The sequence below is a fragment of the Grammomys surdaster genome, unplaced genomic scaffold (assembly GCF_004785775.1).
Source record: "Grammomys surdaster isolate TR1022 unplaced genomic scaffold, NIH_TR_1.0 125604, whole genome shotgun sequence".
In the NCBI taxonomy this organism is placed as follows: domain Eukaryota; kingdom Metazoa; phylum Chordata; class Mammalia; order Rodentia; family Muridae; genus Grammomys; species Grammomys surdaster.
Window position 1 is genome coordinate 1636241 of NW_021620447.1, and position 22892 is coordinate 1659132.

The 22892-nt window shown below is 39.0% G+C and overlaps 1 protein-coding gene across 1 annotated transcript in view; it reads right to left on the reverse strand.

The window, feature by feature from the left end:
* Positions 1 to 15809: 15809 nt before the first annotated feature.
* Positions 15810 to 22892, reverse strand: part of LOC114638523 (solute carrier organic anion transporter family member 6A1-like) — an 89093-nt gene continuing 82010 nt past the window's right edge. Inside the window, exons 13-14 of the mRNA XM_028787039.1 lie at positions 17730 to 17827; positions 15810 to 15974 (exon numbers count right to left, since the gene is read on the reverse strand). Coding sequence (XP_028642872.1) covers positions 15810 to 15974; positions 17730 to 17827 — 263 coding nt within the window. The remainder of the gene's footprint in view (positions 15975 to 17729; positions 17828 to 22892) is intronic.

A 22892-nucleotide genomic window follows, 5' to 3' on the forward strand; every position in this document is an offset into this window, starting at 1 on the left:
GGAGAGGGAGAGGGAGAGGGAGAGGGAGAGAGAGAGAGAGAGAGGCACGGAGGCAGGGAGACAGGGAGGCAGGGAGAGAGGGAAGGAGGGAGAGAGGGAGAAAAAGCTGAGATAAATAATGAATTTGACTACACTGGATAAGTTTTTAAACATATTAACTAATTTGCAACTAAAAATGACCAATTGCAGATGCCAAGAAGTGCTTGCTAACAGGAGACTGAGATAGCTGTCCCCTGAGAAGCTATCCTATAACCTGACAAATACAGAAGTGGGTGTTCCAAGATTTGAGGCATTCGTTTTCTTTGCCCCTTACGTCTCTCAATAGAAGTAGAAAGACTAGAGAGGCATGGTACCATGCATGGCTTCACATAGATTGTAATAATTCAAAGATAGGTCCAGATGCTTGGATGATAATATACACACTCCACATTGAACTAATTTTTAAAGAATATCATTTACTTGCTAATATATTTGTGAATATTGAAGCAAATATTTAATATTATATTATATATATTTATATATTATATATTCTAGGTTGTTATATGTTATATGCTATATGCTATATGTTTTATGTTATATGCTATATGTTATGTTATATGTCACAGGTAATATGTTATATGTTACATGTTACATGTTACAAATTACATTAATTATGTATTACATATTACATATTTATTACAAATTACACATTACATATTACACATTATATATATTACATATTACATATTTACATATTACATACTACAGATTACAGATTACAGATTATAGATTATATTGTAGATTATAGATTATATTGTAGATTATAGATTATAGATTTTAGATTATATTTATTATATATTTGGTACTTCCTGTCAACAGTTTCCCCTCATATGCCTCTCAGACCTTTCCCACATCTCCTCCCTGCTTCCCACATCCAATATCTTTCTTTTTCTTCAAGAAAGGCAGGGCTTCCATGGATATCAACCAACCATGCCGTATCAAGGCACAGTAAGACTATGTACCTCCCCTCTTATTGAGGCTGGAAGAGGCAGTGCAATAGGAGGAAAGGGTACCAAAAGCAGAATCAGAGACAGCCCCTGATCCTACTGTTAGGATTCCCAGAAGAAGACCAAGCTATACAACTGTAAAATATATGCAAAGGCTTGAATCAGTCCCACATAGAATACCTTGTTATTGATTCAATCTCTCTGAACCCCACAGCCCAAGTTTATTGATAATTAGTTTTTTTGTGGTGTCTTTGACTCCTACAATCCTCTCTGCCACAGGATTCCATGAGCTCTGCTTAGTGTCTAGCTGTGATTCCCTGCATCTATTGCAATCAGTTATGAAGAAGCCACTCTGATGACAGGTTAGGTATCAATCTATGGGTATAGAGGAATATATTTAGAAATCATTTTCTAACCTATGTCTCTGGGTTATCTAGCCTCTGGGTCATGGCCCTCCAGGCAGTGTCAGAGGTAGTCTCCCTCTCATGAGAGATATCTCAATCTGGATGAGTCATTGGATGGCCACTTGCACACTTACTCTTCTACTTTTAACCCAGCTCATCTACCTCAAGAACCAGCTATACCACTACAACCCAACTTATACATTTTATCATACATTTGTTTTTCTTCAAAATCAATAAAAGAGGACCAAATGTGCATTTCATGTGTCCTTAATGCAGTACTACATATTACAAGTACACTCAAAGAGAATCTGACTATTATCCTTAACATTATCTAGCTGTACATAAATATTCAAATCATATTTAGATTGAAGAATACTTTTATCGGTTTTTTTGGTTTGTTTTATTTATTTGTTTATTTTATATATATAATTTATTTTTTTTCAAATTATAATTTATACTCATTCACACAGGGGTTATAAACACAAAAAATCAGGATGTGGGGAAGGGGATGACACTGGAGCATGGGTGTTCAGGAGGAATACAGATATTTTTCAGAACAGGGTATCAGCTGGGTGAGGGTTCAGTAATAGGTCACTATGACTTTGCCTATGATTCACTTGTCCTTATCTAAGTTGGTAATATCTGCCAAGGCTACCTATTTACAAGGTCTATGACTACTCAGGCTGGAAAATTGTCACAAAAACTGCCTGTTTACAATAGCTTATAGCCATCTGTTTCGATGTTTTTCCACAGAAACCTAAGACTTGGTATTAGTATACATGTATGAAAGGCCTATTGCTGATTTTAGGCCTATGGCTGATTTTAGGCCTTCAGTGTACAAGCAGGGCTGCCCCTGACATCTCCTCCCTTCTCTAGCTTTAGAAGGGCTGTGGCGATTCTAATCTTGTGAAGGTGGGGCTAGAGGCCTAACCTCCAGGAATTGAAGGGAACCTTGTAATGGCTCCAGTCCCCCTGTTGTTGTTCAGTGAGGCATGAAGGCCATATCCATCCCAATGTCTTTTTCCTGGAGAGGGGATACTTTTGACATCAACCCCTATGCAGTCAGGCTTGTCCCTCAGGGAACCCAGAGAGATATTTTTAACTTTTATTGATATTCCCTTGCAGTGCTTAGCCTCACAGCCTAAGAAAGAATTCAGGTCCCCTGTCAGAGGGGGTTCTGGGTGGCTCCTCTCTGCCTGGTCTGGGGTGGAAGTACCCTCTTTTATGTTGGGTGGAGATGGGTTTTGGGAACACCCTAGATAAAGTAACAACCTCATCTTGAGTCTCATGGTCCTCCATAGCTAACTTATGATACTGTATCTGAATAGGTTTTGCTACCAAATTATTTATCTGTTGTTTCACAGAGTTAGTAAGCCTATTTGAGGCCCAGGAACTAGAAGAAATAAACAAAAAGAACCCAAATAATGCTCCCAAGATGAGAGGAGGTAGGGTTGATAACCCTGGAGAGGTTGAAATCCAAATCTTGTACCAGCACTCATCTTTCTCTTTCTCTCTCTGACTTTTCTCAGGGCCTTCTCTGACCTTTTTCATGCTCTCTTTAACCATCTCTGTCTTGTCTATGTAAAGGCAATATTCTTCTTTAAGGTCTGTACACAGTCAAGAGCTGTACACATCCTTTTCTATTATAATAGAGTAAATCAGGTCCAGTAAGGATCTTTGCGATTTTTGGAGGTCTCTTCAGAAAGTGAAACGAGGAATTTCTTCAGATTAGTGATGTCAATCTCTAGCTTTTTGATGTTCTTGTCAATGGCCCTTCGAACCTCTGAGTAGTATAAGTTCGGGGGCCAGCATCTGGATTAGAACTTCTAACTGCAGACATCACGGGTGATTCATTTTTACCTGGAAAGGAAAAGGAAGGGAATTCTCAGGGAAATTTCTCTTCCCTGGATATAAATTGTTATTCATCTTATTTATGGTTGGGCCTGGCTTTGTGGGGGTATCTATTTATTTCATTAATCTTTTTGGTAGCCAATTAGCTGTGCCTTCTGTGGTATCAAACAGGCATATCAATCCTCAGCCACATAAGAGAACTGGGTCTGGGCTATTCCCTTTAGGGTAAGAGGGTCCGTCTCCATATCTGTGGTATAGTTTTTATTGGTCTCGGTGATGCCAGAGGCAGTCAGATTTGCCATGACCTTTTAGTTTTAGAGAGTTAAAGGTGAACAAGGCATGATGGAGAGTATTTCAGGGGGACTCCTTCTGGGGGGAAGTACCGTTCTACATCTTTTGTTTTTAAAGCCAATTTTTCAGGGTTCTTGTAAAATCAGGGCAGAAGCACCAACCGTAGCTCCTTCCACACTAAGAGAGTCATGTGGACATTATTTAAAGAAATCTAAATCTACATTAATAATCTCTTTTATCAAAGGACTGTTATAGCACAGCCAACAACTAATCAGGCTATATAATATGTCAATTAATAATAACTTCTTCTACTTTTTGTGAGATTACTTCTCTTTTGCCAATTAATTGTTGAGAGAAATTAGGATTTACATCTCTCTTGAGAATATTAAATAGAGACTTAACTTCTTTTGTGGAGAGCTTAAAATAAGTTCTTAGCAGTTAGCATCACCTAGAAACCTTTGAAAATAGCATGAATTAAGCAAACTCTCTCTCTCTCTCTCTTTTTCAGACCCTATATCTGTTTTTTATTGGATAGTTTACATATTTAACTTTCAATGTTATCTACTCTCCCATTCACCCCCAAAATTCCTTACTCCATACCCACTCCTCCTATTTTTTTGAGGGTGTGCTCCAAACAACCTCCCAGTCCCATCTCCCTGCTCTCGAATTCCCCAACACTAGGGAATACAAACTTTCGGGGCCCATGGCCCTCCACTTCCACTGATGTCTGACAAGGCATCTATATAGCTACCTATATAGGTAGAGAAATGAGTCCCTCCCTTTGTGCTCTCAGGCTGGCGGTTTAGACTTTTGGAGCTCTGGTTGAAACTTTTGATACTCCTTCTAGAAAGGACCAAAGTACTCACACTTTGGTCTTCCTTCTTCTTCTTGAGTTTCATGTGGTCTATGCATTGTGTCTTAGGTATTGTGAGATTTTGGGCTAATATCCACTTATCAGTCAGTGCATACCATGTATATTCTTTTGAGATTGGGTCACCTCACTCAGAATGATATTTTCCAGCTCCATCCATTTGCCTAAGAATTTCATGAACTCATTGTTTTTAATACCTTAGTAGTACTCCATTGTATAAGTGTACCACATTTTCTGCATCCATTCTTCTGTTGAAAAACATCTGGTTTCTTTCCAACTTTTCACTATTATAAATAAGGCTGCTATGAACATAGTCCCTATGAGCATGAGTCCCTGTTGCATGTTGAAACATCTTTAGGGTATATGCCTAGGAGTGGTATAGCTGCGTCCTCAGGTAACACTATATTCAATTTTCTGAGATACTGCCAGACTGCTTTCCATAGTGGTTGTACCAGTTTACAATCCCACCAACACTGAAGGAGTGATCCTCTTTCTCCACATCCTCTCCAACATGTGCTGTCACCTGTGTTTTTGATCTTAGCCATTCTGACTGGTGTGAGGTGGAATCTCAGGGTTGTTTTGATTTGCATTTCCCTGATGACTAGGGATGCTGAACACTTCTTTAGGTGCTTCTGGACCATTCGAGCTTCCTCAGTTGAGAATTCTTTGTTCAGCTCTGTGCTCCATTTTTTAATAGGGTTCTTTGATTGTCTACAGTTTAATTTCTTCTGTTCTTTGTACACCTTGAATATTAGCCCTTTATCAGATGTAGGGTTGGTAAAGATCTTTTCCCAATCTGTTGGTTGCTGCTTTGTCCTATTGACTGTGTCCTTTGCTTTACAGAAGCTTTGCAGTTTTATGCGGTCCCATTTGTCAATTCTTGGTCTTCGAGCACAAGCCATTGGAGTTCTGTTCAGGAACTTTTCTCCTGTGCCCATGTGGTCGAAGCTTTTCCACAATTTCTCTTCTATTAGTTTCAGTGGAGCTGGTTTTATGTGGAGGTCTTTGATCCACTTGGAATTGAGTTCTGTACAATGAGATGAGTATGGATCAATTTTCATTCTTCTACATGCTGACCTCCAGTTGGACCAGCACCATTTGTTGAAAATGCTGTCTTTTATTCCACTGAATGGTTTTAGCTCCTTTGTCAAAGATCAAGTGACCATAAGTATGAGGGTTCATTTCTGGGTCTTCATTCTATTCCATCAATCCTCCTGCCTATCTCTTTACCAATACCATGTGGTTTTTATCACTATTGCTTTGTAGTACAGCTTAAATCAGGGATGGTGATTCCTCCAGAAGTTCTTTTATTGCTGACAGTAGTTTTCGCTCTCCTGGGTTTTTTGTTATTCCAAATGAATTTTAAGATTGCTCTTTCTATCTCTGTGAAGAACTGAGTGGGAATTTTGATGGGGATTGCATTAAATCAGTAGATGGCTTTTGGCAAAATAGCCATTTTTACTATATTAATCCTTCCAATCCATGAGCATGGGAGATCTTTCCATCTTCTGAGATCATCTTCGATTTCTTTCTTCAGGGACTTGAAGTTCTTGTCATACAGGTCTTTTACTTGCTTGGTTAGGTTCACACCAAGGTATTTTATATTATCTGTGACTATTGTGAAGGGTGTCATTTCCATATTTTCTTTCTCAGTCTGTTTATCTTTTGAGTAGAGGAAGGCTACTGATTTGCTTGAGTTAAGTTTATATCCAGCCACTTTGCTAAAGTTGTTTATCAGGTTTAGGAGTTCTCTGGTGGAAGTTTTGGGATCACTTAAGTATACTATCATATCATCTGGAAATAGGGATATTTTGACTTCTTCCTTTCCTATTTGTAACCCTTTGACTTTTTTTTTGTTGTCTAATTGCTCTGGCTAGGACTTCCAGTGCTATATTGAATAGGTAGGGGGAGAGTGGGCAGCCTTGTCTAGACCATGATCTTAGTGGGATTGCTTCAAGTTTCTCTCCATTTAGTTTGATGCTGGCTACTGGTTTGCTGTATATTGCTTTTACTATGTTTAGGTATGGACCTTGAATTACTGATCTTTCCATGACTTTTATCATGAAGGGGAAAAACTTCATGATAAAAGTTAAAAATATTTAACTTTCAATGTTATCTACTCTCCCATTCGCCCCCAAAATTCCTTACCCCATACCCACTCCTCCTATTTTTTTGAGGGTGTGCTCCAAACAACCTCCCAGTCCCATCTTCTATTTCTTTTGGGGTTATGGGACTGTTTAGGTGGTTTATCTGCTCCTGATTTAACATTGGTAACTGGTATTTGTATAGAAAATTGTCCATTTCATCCAGATTTTCCAATTTTGTTGAGTTTCCAATTTTCGGGTGCGTTGTCAAGCTGCTAGTGTAAGCTCCCTCCAGTTTCTTTTTGTATGCACTTAGAGCTATGAATTTTCCTCTCAGCACTGCTTTCATTATATCCCATTGTGCCCAGTTATATGGTCTATTTTGGAGAAGGTACCATGAGGTGCTGAGAAAAAGGTATATTCTTTTGCTTTAGGATGAAATGTTCTATAGATATCCGTATAGAAAGAATTTTGTCAAATGCTTTCTCAGAATCTAGTCAGATGATATTGTCTTTTTTTTCCTTTGAGTTTGTTTATATAGTAGATTACATTGATGGATTTCTGAGTATTGAGCCAACGCTGCATTCCTGGGATAAAGCCTACTTGATCATGATGGATAATTGTTTTGATATGTTCTTGGATTCATTTCGCTAGAATTTTATTGAGTATTTTTGCATCAATGTTCTTAAGGGAGACTGGTCTGAAGTTCTCTTTCTTTGTTGGGTCTTTGTGTGGTTTAGGTATGAGCATAATTGTGGCTTCATAGAATGAATTGGGTAGTGTTCCTTCTGTTTCTGTTTTGTGGAATAGTTTGAAAAGAATTGGTATTAGATCTTCCTTGAAGGTCTGATAGAATTCTGCACTAAAACCATCTGGTCCTGGACTTTTTTTTTGTGGGGAGACTTTTAATAACTGCTTCTATTTCTTTTGGGGTTATGGGACTGTTTAGGTGGTTTATCTGCTCCTGATTTAACATTGGTAACTGGTATTTGTATAGAAAATTGTCCATTTCATCCAGATTTTCCAATTTTGTTGAGTATAGGCTTTTGTAGTAGCATCTAATGATTTTTGTAAATTTCCCTGGTCTCTGTTATGTTGCCCTTTTCAGTTCTTATTTTCTTAATTTGGATACTGTCTCTCTGTCCTCTGATTAGTCTGGCTAGGGGTTTATCTATCTTGTTGATTTTCTCAAAGAACCAGCTCCTGGTTTTATTCATTCTTTGTATAATTCTTTCTGTTTCTATTTGGTTGATTTCAGACCTGAGTTTGATTATTTCCTGCCTTCTACTCTTCTTGGGTGTATTAGCTTCTTTTTGTTCTAAGGCTTTCGGGTGCATTGTCAAGCTGCTAGCGTAAGCTCCCTCCAGTTTCTTTTTGTATGCACTTAGAGCTATGAATTTTCCTCTCAGCACTGCTTTCATTATTTGTCATCATTTTCATTAAATTCTAAAAAGTCTTTAATTTCTTTCTTTATTTCTTCCCTGACCAGATTATCAAGGAGTAGGATGTTGTTCAGTTTCCATGTGAATGTGGGCTTTCCATTGTTTTTGTCATTATTGAAGACCAGCCTTAGACCATGGTGATCTGATAGGATGCAAGGGATTATTTCAATTTTTTTGTATCTGTTGAAGCCTGTTTTGTGCCCAGTTATATGGTCTATTTTGGAGAAGGTACCATGAGGTGCTGAGAAAAAGGTATATTCTTTTGCTTTAGGATGAAATGTTCTATAAATATCCGTTAGGTCCATTTGGTTCAAAACTTCTGTTAGTTTCACTGTATCTCTGTTTAGTTTGTTTCCATGATCTATCCATTGCTGAGAGTGGGGTGTTTAAGTCTCCCAGTATTATTGTGTGAGATGCAATGTGTGCTTTGAGCTTTAGTAAGGTTTCTTTTATGAAGGTGGGTGTTCTTGCATTTCGCGCATAGATATTCAGAATTGAGAGTTCATGTTGGTTGACTTTTCCTTTGACAAGTATGAAACGTCCTTCCTTATCCTTTTTGATAGCTTTAAGTTGAAAGTTGATTTTATTTGATATTAGAATGGTTACTCCAGCTTGTTTCTTAGGGTCTTTTACTTGAAAAATTGTTTTCCAATGTTTTACTCCAAGGTAGTGTCTGTCTTTGTGGCTGTGGTGGATTTCCTGTATGCAGCAAAAAGTTGGGTCCTGTTTGCATATCCAGTCCGTTAGCCTGTGCTTTTTATTGGGGAATTGAGTCCATTGATGTTAAGAGATATTAAGGAGAGGGTGTTGTTTCTTCCTGTCTTTTTTGCTAATAGTGGAAGCATTGTTTATGTGGTTATCTTCTTTTGGGTTTGTTGGAAGGGGATTATTTTCTTGCTCTTTCTAGGGTATAGTTACCCTCTCTGTATTGGAGCTTTCCTGCTATTATCCTTTGCAGTGCTGGGTTTGTGGAAAGATACTGTGTAAATTTGGTTTTGTCGAGGAATATCTTGGTTTCTCCATCTATGGTAATTGAGAGTTTTGCTGTGTATAGTAGCCTGGGCTGACATTTATGTTCTCTTAGGGTCTGTATGACATCTGTCCAGGATCTTCTGGCTTTTATAGTATCTGGTGAGAAGTCAGGTGTAATTCTGATAGGTTTGCCTTTATATGTTACTTGGCCTTTTTCTTTTACTGCTTTTAAAATTGTTTTGTGCATTTTGTGTTTTGACTATTATGTGATGGGAGGTATTTCTTTTCTGATCTAGTCTATTTGGCATTCTGTAGGCTTCTTGTATGATTATGACATTATGGTTATTCTCATTCCTTAGATTAGGGAAGTTTTCTTCTATAATTTTGTTTAAGATATTTATTGGCCCTTTAAGTTGGGAATCTTCACTCTCTTCTATACCTATTATCCTTAGGTTTGGTCTTCTCATTGTGTCCTAGATTTCCTGGATGTTTTGTGTTAATAACTTTTTGCATTTTGTGTTTTCTTTGACAGTTGTGTCAACATTTTCTATGTTATCTTCTGCACCTGAGATTCATTCTTCTATCTCTTGTATTCTGTTGATGATGCTTGTGTCTATGATTTCGGATTTCATTCTTAGGTTTTCTATCTCCAGGGTAGTCTCCCTTTGTGATTTCTGTATTGTTTCTATTTCCATTTTTATGTCCTGGATGGTTTTGTTCAATTTCTTCACCTGTTTGTGTTTTCTTGTAATTCTTTAAGGGATTTTTGTGTTTCCTCTTTAACGGCTATTTACCTGTGTTCTCACATTTTTTGAGAGTGTTGTTTATGTCCTTAAGTCCTCTATCATCATCATTAGAAGTGATTTTAGATCTGGTTCTTGCTTTCCTGGTGATATGGGGAGTTCAGGACTTTCTAACATGGGAGAACTAGGTTCTGATGATGGTAAGAGCCTTGGGTTGCTGGTACTTGTGTTCTTGCTCTTGCCTTTCGCCATCTGGATATCCTTTGTGCTACTTGTGCTGTCTCTGACTGGAGCCTGTCTTTCCTATTATCTAGGTAGTGTCAGAACTGTTTGGGATGGGGTTTGCTGCTGGGGTTAGAGCTGAGGCTCAAGATTGCTCGGTGCTCAGGTGGAGACCAGAAGGAACCCGTGCACCGGGCCAGAAGTGAATTCCTGGGTCCCAATTACTCCCTGTTTGGGGCAGGTGTTGCAGCCTCCTTGCCTAGGATACTGCTTGGGTTAGAGCTCCTGGGAGCCCCACTTCCTCTGGGTTCTGTGAGGTTGGATGCAAAGCTGTCTCCGGGGATCTGCTAAGTGCTCAAGCCCAAATTGGAAGGAACCCATGCTCAGGGCTAGGAGTGAATTCCTGGGTCCCAGTGGGTACCAGTTACCCCGTTTGGGGCGGGTGTTGCTGTCTCCTTACCTGAGAAGCTGCCCGAGTTAAAGCTCCTGGGAGGCCCTCTTCCTCTGGGTTTTGTGAAGTTGAGTACAGAGCTGCTACCTGTGATCTGCTCTGTGCTCAGGCCCAGACAGGAAGTCTCTGGTTATTTTATTTATTTACATTTCAAATGTTATCCCTCTTCCCAGTTTCACCTCCACATGACCTCTATCCCCCTCCTCCTTCCCCCATGCCTCTATGTGGGTGTTCCACTCACCCACCTCTGCCTCAGTGGCCTAGCTTTCCCCTATCCTGGGTCATCAAGCCTCCACAGGACCAAGATGCTCCCCACTCAGTGATGTCAAATAAGGCAATCCTCGACTACATATCCAGCCGAAGCTGTGGGTAGCCCCTGTGTACTCTTTGTTTGGTAGTTTAGTCCCTGGGAGTTTTGGGTGTTCTGGTTGATTGATATTATTGTTCTTCCTATGAGGTTGCAAACCCCTTCAGATTCTACAGTCATTGCCAAACTTTCTCCACTGGGCCCCACACTCAGTCCAATATTTGGCTGTAATCATTTGCATTTGTATTGGTCCAGCTCTGACAGAGCCTCTCGAGGCATAACTATACTGGGCTCCTGTCAGTAAGCACTTCTTGGCATCAGTAATAGTGTCTGGGTTTGGTGTCAGCAGACAGCATGTATCCCTTGGTGGGGCACACTCTTGGTGGCCTTTCTTTGTTTCTGCTCCACTCTTTGTCCCTGCATTTCCTTTAGACAGGAGCAATTCTAGATTAATATTTTTGAGGTGTGTATCACAAATAATATGAAATATCTTGGTGTGATGCTAATCAAACAAGTAAAAGATCTGTATGACAAGAACTACAAGTCTCTGAAGAAAGAATTTGAAGACTATCTCTGAAAATGGAAAGATCTTCCATGCTCATGGATGGGCAGGATTAGCCATCTTACCAAAAGCAATACACAGATTCCATACAATCCTCATCAAAATTCAAAATCAATTCATCACAGAGATATAAAGAGCAATTCTCAAATGTATCTGGAACAACAAAAAACCCAGGATATCAAAAATCATTCTCAGCAATAAAAGAATTTCTGGGGTAATCACCATCCAGAGTAATAGTGGTAAAAACCACATGGTATTGGTACAGAGACAGACAGGTTGATCAATGGAATAGAATTGATGACCCAGAAATGAACCAACACACCTATGGTCACTTGATCTTTGACAAAGGAGCCAAAACTATCCAGTGGTGGAAAAAAAACCAGCATTTTCAACAAATGGTGCTGGTTCCACTGGAGGTCAGCATGTAGAAGAATGCAAATCTGTCCATTCTTATCCCCTTGTACAAAGCTCAACTCCAAGTGGATTAAGGACCTCTACATGAAACTAGATACATTGGAACTAGTAGAAGAGAAAGTGAGAAACAGCCTCAAACACATGAGCACTGGGGCAAATTTCCTGAATAGAACACCAATGGCTTATACTCTAAGATCAAGAATTAACAAATGAGACCTCATAAAATTGCAAAGCTTCTGTAAGGCAAAGAATACTGTCAATAGGACAAAAAAAATCTACAAATTGGAAAAAATCTTTACCAAGCCTACATCTGATAGAGAAATAATATCCAAAATATGTAAAGAATAAAGAATTCAAGAAGATTCCAGAAAAAATCTTTACCAAGCCTACATCTGATAGAGGGATAATATCCAAAATATGTAAAGAATTCAAGAAGACTCCAGAGACCAAAAAACCCTATTTAAAAATGGGATAGAGAGCTAAACAGAATGTTCAACTGAGGAATCTCAAAAGGCTAAGAAACACTTAAAGAATTCAACATCCTTAGTCATCAGGGAAATGCAAATCAAAACAACCCTGAGATTCCAGCTCACATCAGTCAGAATGGCAAAGATCAAAAACTCAGATGACAGCAGATATTTGTGAGGATGTGGAGAAAGAGAAACACTCCTCCATTGCTTGTGGGATTGCAAGCTGGTACAACCACTCTGGAAAATTCTAGCAGTTCCTCAGACAATTGGACATAGTTCAATACAAGGACCCAGCTATACCAGTTCTTCGCAAATACCCAAAAGATGCTCCAACATATAACAAGTATGTTCATAGCATTATTACTTAAGATAATCAGAAGCTGGAAACAACCCAGATGTCCCTCAACAGAGAAGTGGATTGAGAAAATGTGATACATTTACAGAAAGGAGTTATTAAAAACAAAGACAGCATGAAATTCTTAGGCAAATTGTTGGAACTAGAAAATATCATCCTAAGTGAAGTAACCCAGTCACAAAAGAACACACAATGTATGTACTCACTGATAAGTGGATATTTGCCAAAAACAAGCTCGAATACCCATGATACAACTCACAGATCATATGAAACCTAAGAAGTAATAAGATCACATCAAGTTATGTATGCTACATTCCTACCCAGTAAGGGGAAAAGAATAATCTCTGTGAAATGAAGGGAGAGTAGGATCTGGGAGAGAAAGAGGAAGGTAAAGGAAAATGGGGGCCAGTTCAGATATGGGAGGGGATAGAGGAAATAACAGAGTGCCAGGAATTTGAAAGTAGCCACTAGAATGTCCCAGATGCAAGGAACCCTAGAGTTTTCCAGGACCCGATTGTGAGGAAATTAGCTGAAATTCCCAACAAAGTTGAGATAGAACCTATAGATAGATATCTAGTGGATTGGCACAGCCCCCAGTAGATTCAAGAATATTTTAATAGTTATTTTTTTTTATTTATTTTTTTTTTTAGTTTAACATCTTTTTCCATTTTCTTTTTTTTTTTATTTCTTTTTTTGAACATGAAATGCTTTTTTATAGCATGTTTTACAAGGGGAGGGGGTAAGAGGGTCCAGGTGGTGGAAAAGTACAAAATCTTCTTGGCCTGTGCCTTGAAACATGTCATGGTCTATATGGTACACTGCCTTGAATTATGATCTACCTGCAGTTCTTCAGAAGATATGGTACACTGCTTGAGTTATGGTCTCCCTGCTATTCTTAAGAAGACATGGTACTCTGCTTTGAGTCTATCTGCAGTTGCTAAGCAGGATCTTGCAGTTGCCAAGCTTCAGAGGACATTGTGCAGGTGGGGAAAGGTAGGGGGTAAGGGTAAGGGCGAGGGTCCTGGCTTCTGGCATCTCCCCCTTCTCTGTTTAGTTAGAGAAGGCGTCTTATGTTCAATCCCAACTATGTGAGTTTTGAATTTGGATGTCTAATTATGGGGGGTCTTAGACAAGTTCACAACCCCAAAACACTGATGTGAGACGAGTCACATCGATGGTCGAAGGCTTTAGGCTGTCGACGATGGGCAACGTCAAGGGACTCTGATGTGGGTGAAAGGAGGGTGAGAGCCCTGTCTTAGGCCATGTAGGCTGCACCCACTCCCAGCACCACGCACTCCTTTTCGGCTGCATTGGGTGGGCCCCTGGGAAGTGGACCTACAATAATCCCGTCATTGGGCTAACTCACAGCCATCCTAGTCTCTTGTAAATGTTCAAGTTACCAACCATTTGTCAGTTTGGGGTGTAATATTGTCATAAAGGAAGGCTCCCCAATGTTAGCGGCCATATCAAGGGTGGCCTTGGTTTAGGAAAAAGCCAATTTTTGTTGTGGTGATCAAGAGGCCAAGCTCTCTAGCGAGAGAAATGAGGGCAAAGCCAGGCATACCAGGAACCCTTCTGGAGGGCGTGGAAGTCTAGGGGTCGACCGTAGGGGGAGGCAGGGGAGCTGACAGCTGTGTCAGTCTCCTGCGGAGTCACTTCTGGATCCTCTGCAATTTTCAGCTGATGGTAATGAACTTCAACTGCCTTCTTGATGGCAGCATCAACCTGGTTCCGTGGACAACAGGTCACGGGCGATGATCTCTGTCTTGCTCAATCTTGATTTCGTGCACACATCCTCTCAATGAGGGTCCGTCCGGATGGGTCCGTGCCTCGAGCCCCACGTCTGGGTGCCACTTGACCCGACCGGCGGGTCCTGGTTATTCGTGGGGGCGAGGAGGACTGCAACCTGCTATTCTTCAGAAGATATGGTACACTGCTTGAGTTATGGTCTCCCTGCTATTCTTCAGATGATATGGTACACTACTTTGAGTCTATCTGCAGTTGCCAAGCAGGATCTTGCAGTTGCCCAGCTTCAGGGGACCTTGTGCAGGTGGGAAAAGGTAGGGGGTGAGGGTAAGGGCGAGGCTCCTGGCTTCTGGTCCATCTGGGTTAGAACTTCTAATAGCAGGCATCACGGGTGATTCAATTTTACCTGGAAAGAAAAAAGAAGGGGATTCTCAGGGAGATTTCTCTTCCCTGGATGTAAATTGTTATTCATCGTATTTATGATTGGGCCTGGCTTTGTGAGGGTATCTATTTTTTTCATTAATATTTGTGGTAGCCAGTTAGCTGTGCCTTCTGTGGTATTGGGCAGGCATATCAGTCCTCGGCTCCATAAGGGAACTGGGACTGGGGCATTCCCTTTATGGGTATGAGGGTCCTTCCCCATATCTGTGGGAAAGTTTTGTTGGTCTTGGTGGTGCCCGAGGTCACCAACATGGTCAGCAAGAGATTTGCCATGAGCTTTCAGCTTTAGAGAGAGAAAAGTGAACAAGGCATGATGGAGAGTATTTCAGGGGGACTCCTTCTGAGGGGGTACCATTCCCCCTCTTTTGTTTTTAAAGACAATTTTTCAGAGTTCTTGTAAAATCAGGGCAGAAGCGCCAACAGTTGCTCCTTCCACACTCAGAGAGTCATGAAGGCCTTATTTAAGGATATATAAATCTATATTAATAATCTTTTGTCAAAGGACTTTTATAGCTCCACTGACAATTAATCAGACTATATGATATATCGATTAGAAATAGCTTTTTCTACTTTTTGTGAGGTTACCTCTCTTTTGTCAATTAACTGTTGAGGAAGTTAGGGTTTACCTCTCTCTTGAGAATATTGAACAGAGATTTAAATTCTTTTGTGGAGAGCTTAAAATAGTATCTTAGCCAATTTGCATCTCCTAGAAACTGTTGAAATTAATTTAAAATAAATAGACTCCCTTTTTTTTAAATCCTTTATCTGTGTGGGGTTTTTATTGGGTATTATACGTATTTACCTTTCAATGTTGTCTCCTTTCTCATTCTCCCCCCAAATCCCTTATCCCCTACCCCTTCCTCCTAATTTTTGTGATGGTGTGCTCCAAACATCCTCCCAGTCCCATCTCCCTGCTCTCGAATTCCAACACAGTAGGGGATCCAAACTTTTGGGGACCTTGGCCCTCCACTTTCACTGGAGTCTAACAAGGTCACCCTCAATTCCCTATACAGGTGTGTGAGTCCCTCCCTTTGTGCTCTCTGGTTGGTGGTTTAGACTTTGGGAGTTCTGGTTGAACCTTTTGATGCTCCTTCTAAAAAAGAAGGAAGACCAAAGTATTTTAATAGTTATAATTTAAAATTTTTGAAACTAAATCTTACTAGAATTTAAATTACACACATAGACTATTTTAAAATCCTATTCCAGGGCTAGCAAATGGCTTAGTGGGTAATGGTGCTTGTCCATAGAGATGAAAATCTTAGCACTATGCCAAGAGCCCACAAGCTGGTATGAGAAAACAGACTCCTGAGAACTGTTCAGGTATGACCTATGCCAAGAACACACACTGTCACCTCCATAAAACTAAGAAAAAGTAATAATCCATAAAACATGATTAGAAATGTTTAATATAAGTATTTTTATTTGAAAATAAAGATCCACATAGATACTTTAATGATATTTTTCTCTTCTGAAATTATAGCACAGCAACATCTTATGAAATTTCCAAAGGATAGACCACTGTCCTTAGAACATAGAACCTCACAGATTCTCCAGTCCTACAGATTTAAACCAAAAATAGTCAATTTTCACATAAAACCAGTGTGATGATTTGAACATGCTTGGCCCAAGTATTGGAACAATTAGGAGGTGTAGTCTTGTTGGAGTAGGTTTTTCACTGTGGGTGTGGATTTTAATACCCTCCTCCTAACTGCCTGGAAGCCAATCTTATCCTGTCTTCCTTTGGATGAAGATGCACAATTCTCAGCTCTTTCAGTCCTACATCTGGCTAGATGCCTTCTGAATCTGTAAGCCAGTCCCTCCAGGGACTAAACCACCAACCAAAGTGTAGACCTGGAGGGAACAATGGCTCCAGCAGCATATGTAGCAGAGGATGGCCTTGTTGGACTTCAATGGGAGAAGAGGCTATTGATTCTGGGAAAGCTTGATGCCACAGTGTAAAGGAATGCCATGGTGAGGAGGTAGGCGTGGGTGTGTGGGTGGAGGATCACCTTCATAGAAGCAGGGAGAGGGAAGATGGGATAGGGGTTTCTGGAGGGGAAACTGGGAAAGGGGATAACATTTGAAATGTGAACAAATAAAATATCAAATAAAAAAATAAAAAGGAAAGAGTTGCCTTGGTCATGGTGCCTATTCACAGCAATAAACCCTAACTAAAACAAGTAGTTTATAAATTTTCATGTATGTTCAATTTAAAGAGTGTGAGTACAATGGATACTTCCTGCTTCCCACTTTCTTCTGAGTGCTGTGTGGATGGATGGAACAACCCTTCCATGCAACAGCACAGTTTCACCCAAGATTGTCAATACACAGAGAAGGAAACAACAGGGCAAATTGACTTATGACTTCTTGCTATAGAAAATGAGTTTATCCATGGCTTAAAAATATAACAAAAAAGTGAATAATACATGAAAAATTAAAATTTCTTTACAGGAAAAATTTAACTAAAGGATAACTTCATACAATGATTGATACCTATTCTCCTTTCAGGTGTAAATGTTTCTTCACAGAAATATTTGTGATTAAATATAATCTATGATTAAATGTAAATATTAGAATAAAGGAAAAAATGGACAATAGCCTCAGATTATTGGGTATTTTTAATAAAGTCCAGGTGAAAGTAAAAGCTAGAGATATGTGACTGCATTAAATTCCATGTCTTCTAAAGTACAAAACAGCAAAATTAGGTACTGCAAACTTTCTGGAAGAATCTATGTCAATTCATCAATGAATATAATTTTGATTCTAAAAAGATATAATAATGTACTTTCAAAATTTAATACACACTTAAGCTAAACTTCATTATATGTTCTATGGGGAAATTTCTAATTCATAGCATTATTGAAGAGCAATCATCAGAACTCCAATTATTCTAACAATTATCTCAACACAAACAGTAGGTATTTAAATATTATATAAAAATATTTGGATAATATGAAGTATATTTTTAAATGTAACTATTCACAATTATTGTTTTAAAATTATCAATATGATATTCTATTGACAAAGAGGAAGCAAACAATTCTTACCCAACGAAGAAATCAGTTAGAATTTAATTTTTTCTTCTTATTTTTTTCCTTCTGTTTTTTTAACCATTACAGGTGTAGGCAGTTTTTCAATCTTTTCTTTTACCACATAATCATATCTGTAAAGACCATAAAGACAAAGAAAGCCTGTCGATCCTTGCAGGCTAATAACTGAAATAAAAAAAAAAAGAAGTGTAACTATGTCATATTTTTTTTAAAAATTTTTTTAAGGAAAAATGCAATTTACCAAAATAAAGCAGATTAATTCTGAAGGCATTAATTTTCCATTTGCAAAATATTAACATTTTATGGCTAATTTTAAAATGCTTACAGCTTTTCAAAGTTATCAAATAGCTTCCAAAAAGTAATGTTCCATGAATTATGAAACTATGTTAATTTGCAAATACATAAATTATATTTTAAAAGTTTAACTATCAATAAGAACTGAAACTTGCTTTAAGTTTTATGTAGCTTAATTGATTGAAATATTGTTCACACATATATACTAATAATTATTCTATAGACTTAATTTTTGTCTCAATTTCTTAAAATTATAAATACTACATAAAAATAAATTTCACAAGTAAAACACCCTGTTAAAGTCCAAATGTTGTAGCAAATCAGCACTGCTTATCTAATACAGCCACGTCAAACAACAAAAAACGTTAAGAAGTCTTTTCCATTTCTGGACTATGGCATCTGTTTTAAGGGATATCATCTCAAAGATGTAGTGACCTGTGATAGACAAGAAATATTTCCATGAAAATTGTAAGTAGTGAATGACTGTAATCAACATTTGGAAGCAGAAATTTTGATAGAAGAATGAGAAATTATTAAAAATAATCCTGGTAGCTCTTCCAAGAAGAATGGTGTGCTAGTAAAAAAAGTATCTGACCGCAGGGGCAAAACATCTAGACAATACACTAAATGTTTCCATGCTTGATAACTAAAGAAATGAGGAATTAACATCCAAAGGAAGGGAGAACTTCATGACAGTTACATGGAATACATTTTTCATAGCAGATAGGAGCAATAGGTGGAAAACCACACATTCACACAAGAAGGATCTGTGAGAGAATAAAGCATTCTTATGAAGTCTTACAGAGACTGACCTGAAATGATTGCATAGAACAGAGTACAAAGAAACACCAAGACGTGCTTAATATTGAGAAGTCAATATTCAAACAACCAAACAGAAATGATATGCAGTGGGCAGTAATTGCTAGTTTTATTCAGAATTTAGACTAAAATTTTATAGCCTGGTCAGGAAAGAGTAAAACCATGTTTGCAAGAACAAAACATAAGTAAGCACTCGCTAACGAGATTAGTGTGACTCTGTAGGAGTGCACAGTTGTGGAACAGAACAATGAAGAAAGGCCTACAGGACATTCCAGAACACTTTATCTTTTTTTCTTTTTTTTTTATTTTTTTGTTGGATGTTTTATTTACATTTCATATGTTGTCTCCTTACCCCATCCCCCACCCACCCAGGAACACCCTATCCCCTCACCCCTCCTCCTTCTTCCCTGTGGATGTAACCTCTATCTATCCCCCCACTCCCACCTCCCCACCCTCAATATTCCCACTCCCTGGGGCATCCAGTCTTCATGAAGTCAAGGTTCTCTTCTTCCACCTATGCCCAGCAGGGCCCTCCACTCTTACATATTCAGCTGAAGCCCTGGATCTCTCCCTAAGTGCTCCCAGGATGGTGGTTTAGACCCCGGGAGCTCTGATTGGTTGGTATTGTTGCTCTCCTCATGGTGCCACAAACCCTTTCAGCTCCTTCAGTCTTCACTCTAACTCCTTCATTGAGAATCCCCATTATCAGTTCAATGGCTAGTTGTGAGCATCTGCCTCTGAATATGTCTGACTCTTGAAGGCCTCTGAGGAGACATTCATATCAGGCTCATATCAGCATGCACCTCCTGACTTTCACATCAGCATCTACCTTTGGTGACTGCACATGGGATGGATATTCAGGTGGAATGGTCTTCAGATGGCCCCTCCTTCAGTTTCTGTCCCTCACTTTGTCTCCATATTTGCTCCCTTGAGTATTTTGTTGCTCCTTCTAAGAAGGACAGAATCACCCCCACTTGGTCTTCCTTCTTTATGAGCCTCATGTGACCTGTGAGTTGCATCTTGGGCATTTCAAGGTTCTGGGCTAATATCCAATAATCAGTGAGTGAATACCATGTGTGTTCTTTTGTGATTGGCTTACCTCACTTAGGATGATACTTTCTAGTTCCATCCATTTACCTAGGAACCTCTCAAATTCATTGTTTTTAATAGCTGAGTAATAGTCCATTGTGTAAATATACCACATTTTTGAATCCATTCCTCAGTTGAAGGACATCTGGGTTCTTTCCAGCTCCTGGCTATTATAAATAAGGCTGCTATGAACATAGTTGATCATATGTCCTTGTTATATGTTCGTGCATCTTCTGGGTATATGCCTAGGAGTGGTATAGCTGGATCCTCAGGTAATGTTATGTCCAATTTTCTCAGGAACCGCCACACTGATTTCCAAAGTGGTTGCACCATCTTACAGTCCCACCAACAATGGAGGAGTGTTCCTCTTTCTCCACACCCTCGCCAGCATCTACTATCACCTGAGTTTTTAATCTTAGCCATTCTGACTGGTGTGAGATGGAATCTCAGGATTGTTTTGAATTGCATTTTCCTGACGACTAAGGATACTGAACATTTCTTTAGGTGCTTCTCGGCCATTCGAGTTTCTTCCATTGAAAATTCTTTGTTAAGCTCTATACCCCATTTTTTAATAGGGTTATTTGGTTGTCTGGAGTCTAATTTCTTGAGTTCTTTGTATATATTGGATATTAGCCCTCTATCAGATGTAGGATTGGTAAAGATCTTTTCCCAGTTTGTTGGTTGTCGTTTTGTCCTATTGACAGTGTCCTTTGCCTTACAGAAATTTGCAATATTATGAAGTCCCATTTGTCAGTTGTTGATCTTAGAGCATATGCCATTGGTGTTCTGTTCAGGAACTTTTCCCCTGTGCCCAAGTATTCAAGGGTCTTCCCCACCTTCTCTTCTATTAGTTTCAGTGTATCTGGTTTTATGTAGAGGTCCTTTATCCACTTAGACTTGAGCTTTGTACAAGGGGATAAGAATGGATCAGTTTTCATTCTTCTACATGTTGTCCTCCAGTTGAACCAGAACCATTTGTTGAAAATGCTGTCCTTTTTCCACTGGACAGTTTTAGCTCCTTTGTCAAAGATCAAGTGACCATAGGAGTGTGGGTTCATTTCTGGGTCTTCAATTCTATTCCATTGATCTTCCTGCCTGTCTCTGTACCAATACCAGGTAGTTTTTATCACTATTGCTCTCTAGTACAGCTTGAGGTCAGCGATGGTGATTCCTCCCGAAGTTCTTTTATCGCTATTTGCAGATGATATGATAGTATACTTAAGTGACCCCCAAACTTCCACCAGAGAACTCCTAAACCTGATAAACAACTTCAGCAAAGTGGCTGGTTATAAAATCAACTCAAACAAATCAGTAGCCTTCCTCTACATGAAAGATAAACAGACTGAAAAAGAAATTATGGAAAATACACCCTTCACAATAGTCACAAATAATATAAAATACCTTGGAGTGAATCTAACCAAGCAAATGAAAGACCTGTATGACAAGAACTTCAAGTCTCTGAAGAAAGAAATCGAAGATCTCAGAAGATGGAAAGATCTCCCATGCTCATGGATTGGCAGGATTAATATAATAAAAATGGCCATCTTGCCAAAAGCCATCTACAGACTCAATGCAATCCCCATTAAAATCCCAACTCAATTCTTCACAGAGTTAGAAAAGGAAATTCTCAAATTCATATGGAATAACAAAAATCCCAGGATAGCGAAAACTCTTCTCAACAATAAAAGAACTTTGGGAGGAATCACCAGAACTCTTTAAAGATGGCCTTGGCACCAGAAATCAACTTCCTGCTCAGGGAAACTTTCTCTCCTTGCTGCCAAGTGAGTACCACAACAATAGCCGTGGCTCAGTCTTCAGTATCACAACTCACACTGATAGCAGATCTTACTAAGTGGACCAAGTTGTCCAGGGAAGCAAAATGCAAGTGTTGTGGGGATCCTGACAGCTTCAACAGAATTCTCAGAGGAAGTTCTGGAGACCATACCAAAATGTGCTACAAGGTTCAAGGCTATACAGAATAGGCTAACAGGGCTATGTCAAGTTGAGCTTTGGAAATTGACCTGCAAAGTGGACAATAGACAAGCAGAGTAATAAAACATATTCTACTGCATCAGATAAAGTTATAGATAATTTGCAAAGCCAGAGCAAAATAAAAATTCTGGGTACTAAAGGATTATCAACATCACAGGTCAAATAAGGGACCACCCAGCATTACAATGTTTATGTAATATCAGGTTTGGAACTTTAAGATTCTGTATCTTCCATGCTGGATTTTTTAGTCTTTGTTCTGGCTTCGGGACTCCTCTCTGCCTCATGACATCTTCCTTTGGACTACTGATGTTTATCCTGTGTTTGTCACCCTCCTAATTTGTAGACATGTAACTTTTTAAAACCTCAGCTCATATCTGAAAGTGTACCAGTTAAACCTGTGGATTTAATCTTTGCAGTGATATTTCAGGGTCCTTGGCACTATGAGGATGGGATTATTATATTTTATATTAGGAGAGGGTCATAGATCTTGGAGGCCAAGGATAGATTGCTACAGTTTGGATATTTATGCATTGAAAGCTTGACTGTATTGTATTAATACACTGCTGATGAGCCCTATAAGATGTAGGGCACAGTAGGAGACTCATAGAGAACACTACATATATGTATTTTACAAGGCATTGACCTTGATTACTTCCCATTGTAGCAATAAGCCTAAGCTCTGAATTTCTTAGCGTCCTGTCTCACAGTGTGGTTGTTCCATGACAAACAGGTCCCAGACATTATGCTGCTGCTGATGATCTGATGCAGAAAAAAAGGTTCTGTCATAATTGTAATCCTATTTGGAATTTGAAACTCCCAGACTATGAGCTCTATAAACTTTAGTATAAAATACCAAGATTCAACTAGTTTTAGAGTCACTGAAAATGTAATGGTAATATATATAATATTTACGTGATTTATCCATATTCTCAAAAGAGACATGTTTTCCTTCTTTTGGGACCAAAATAGTGTCTGGCATGTAATGTCATATGGTCATTATCCATTCATCACTTAGTGAGATTACTGAACATTCTTT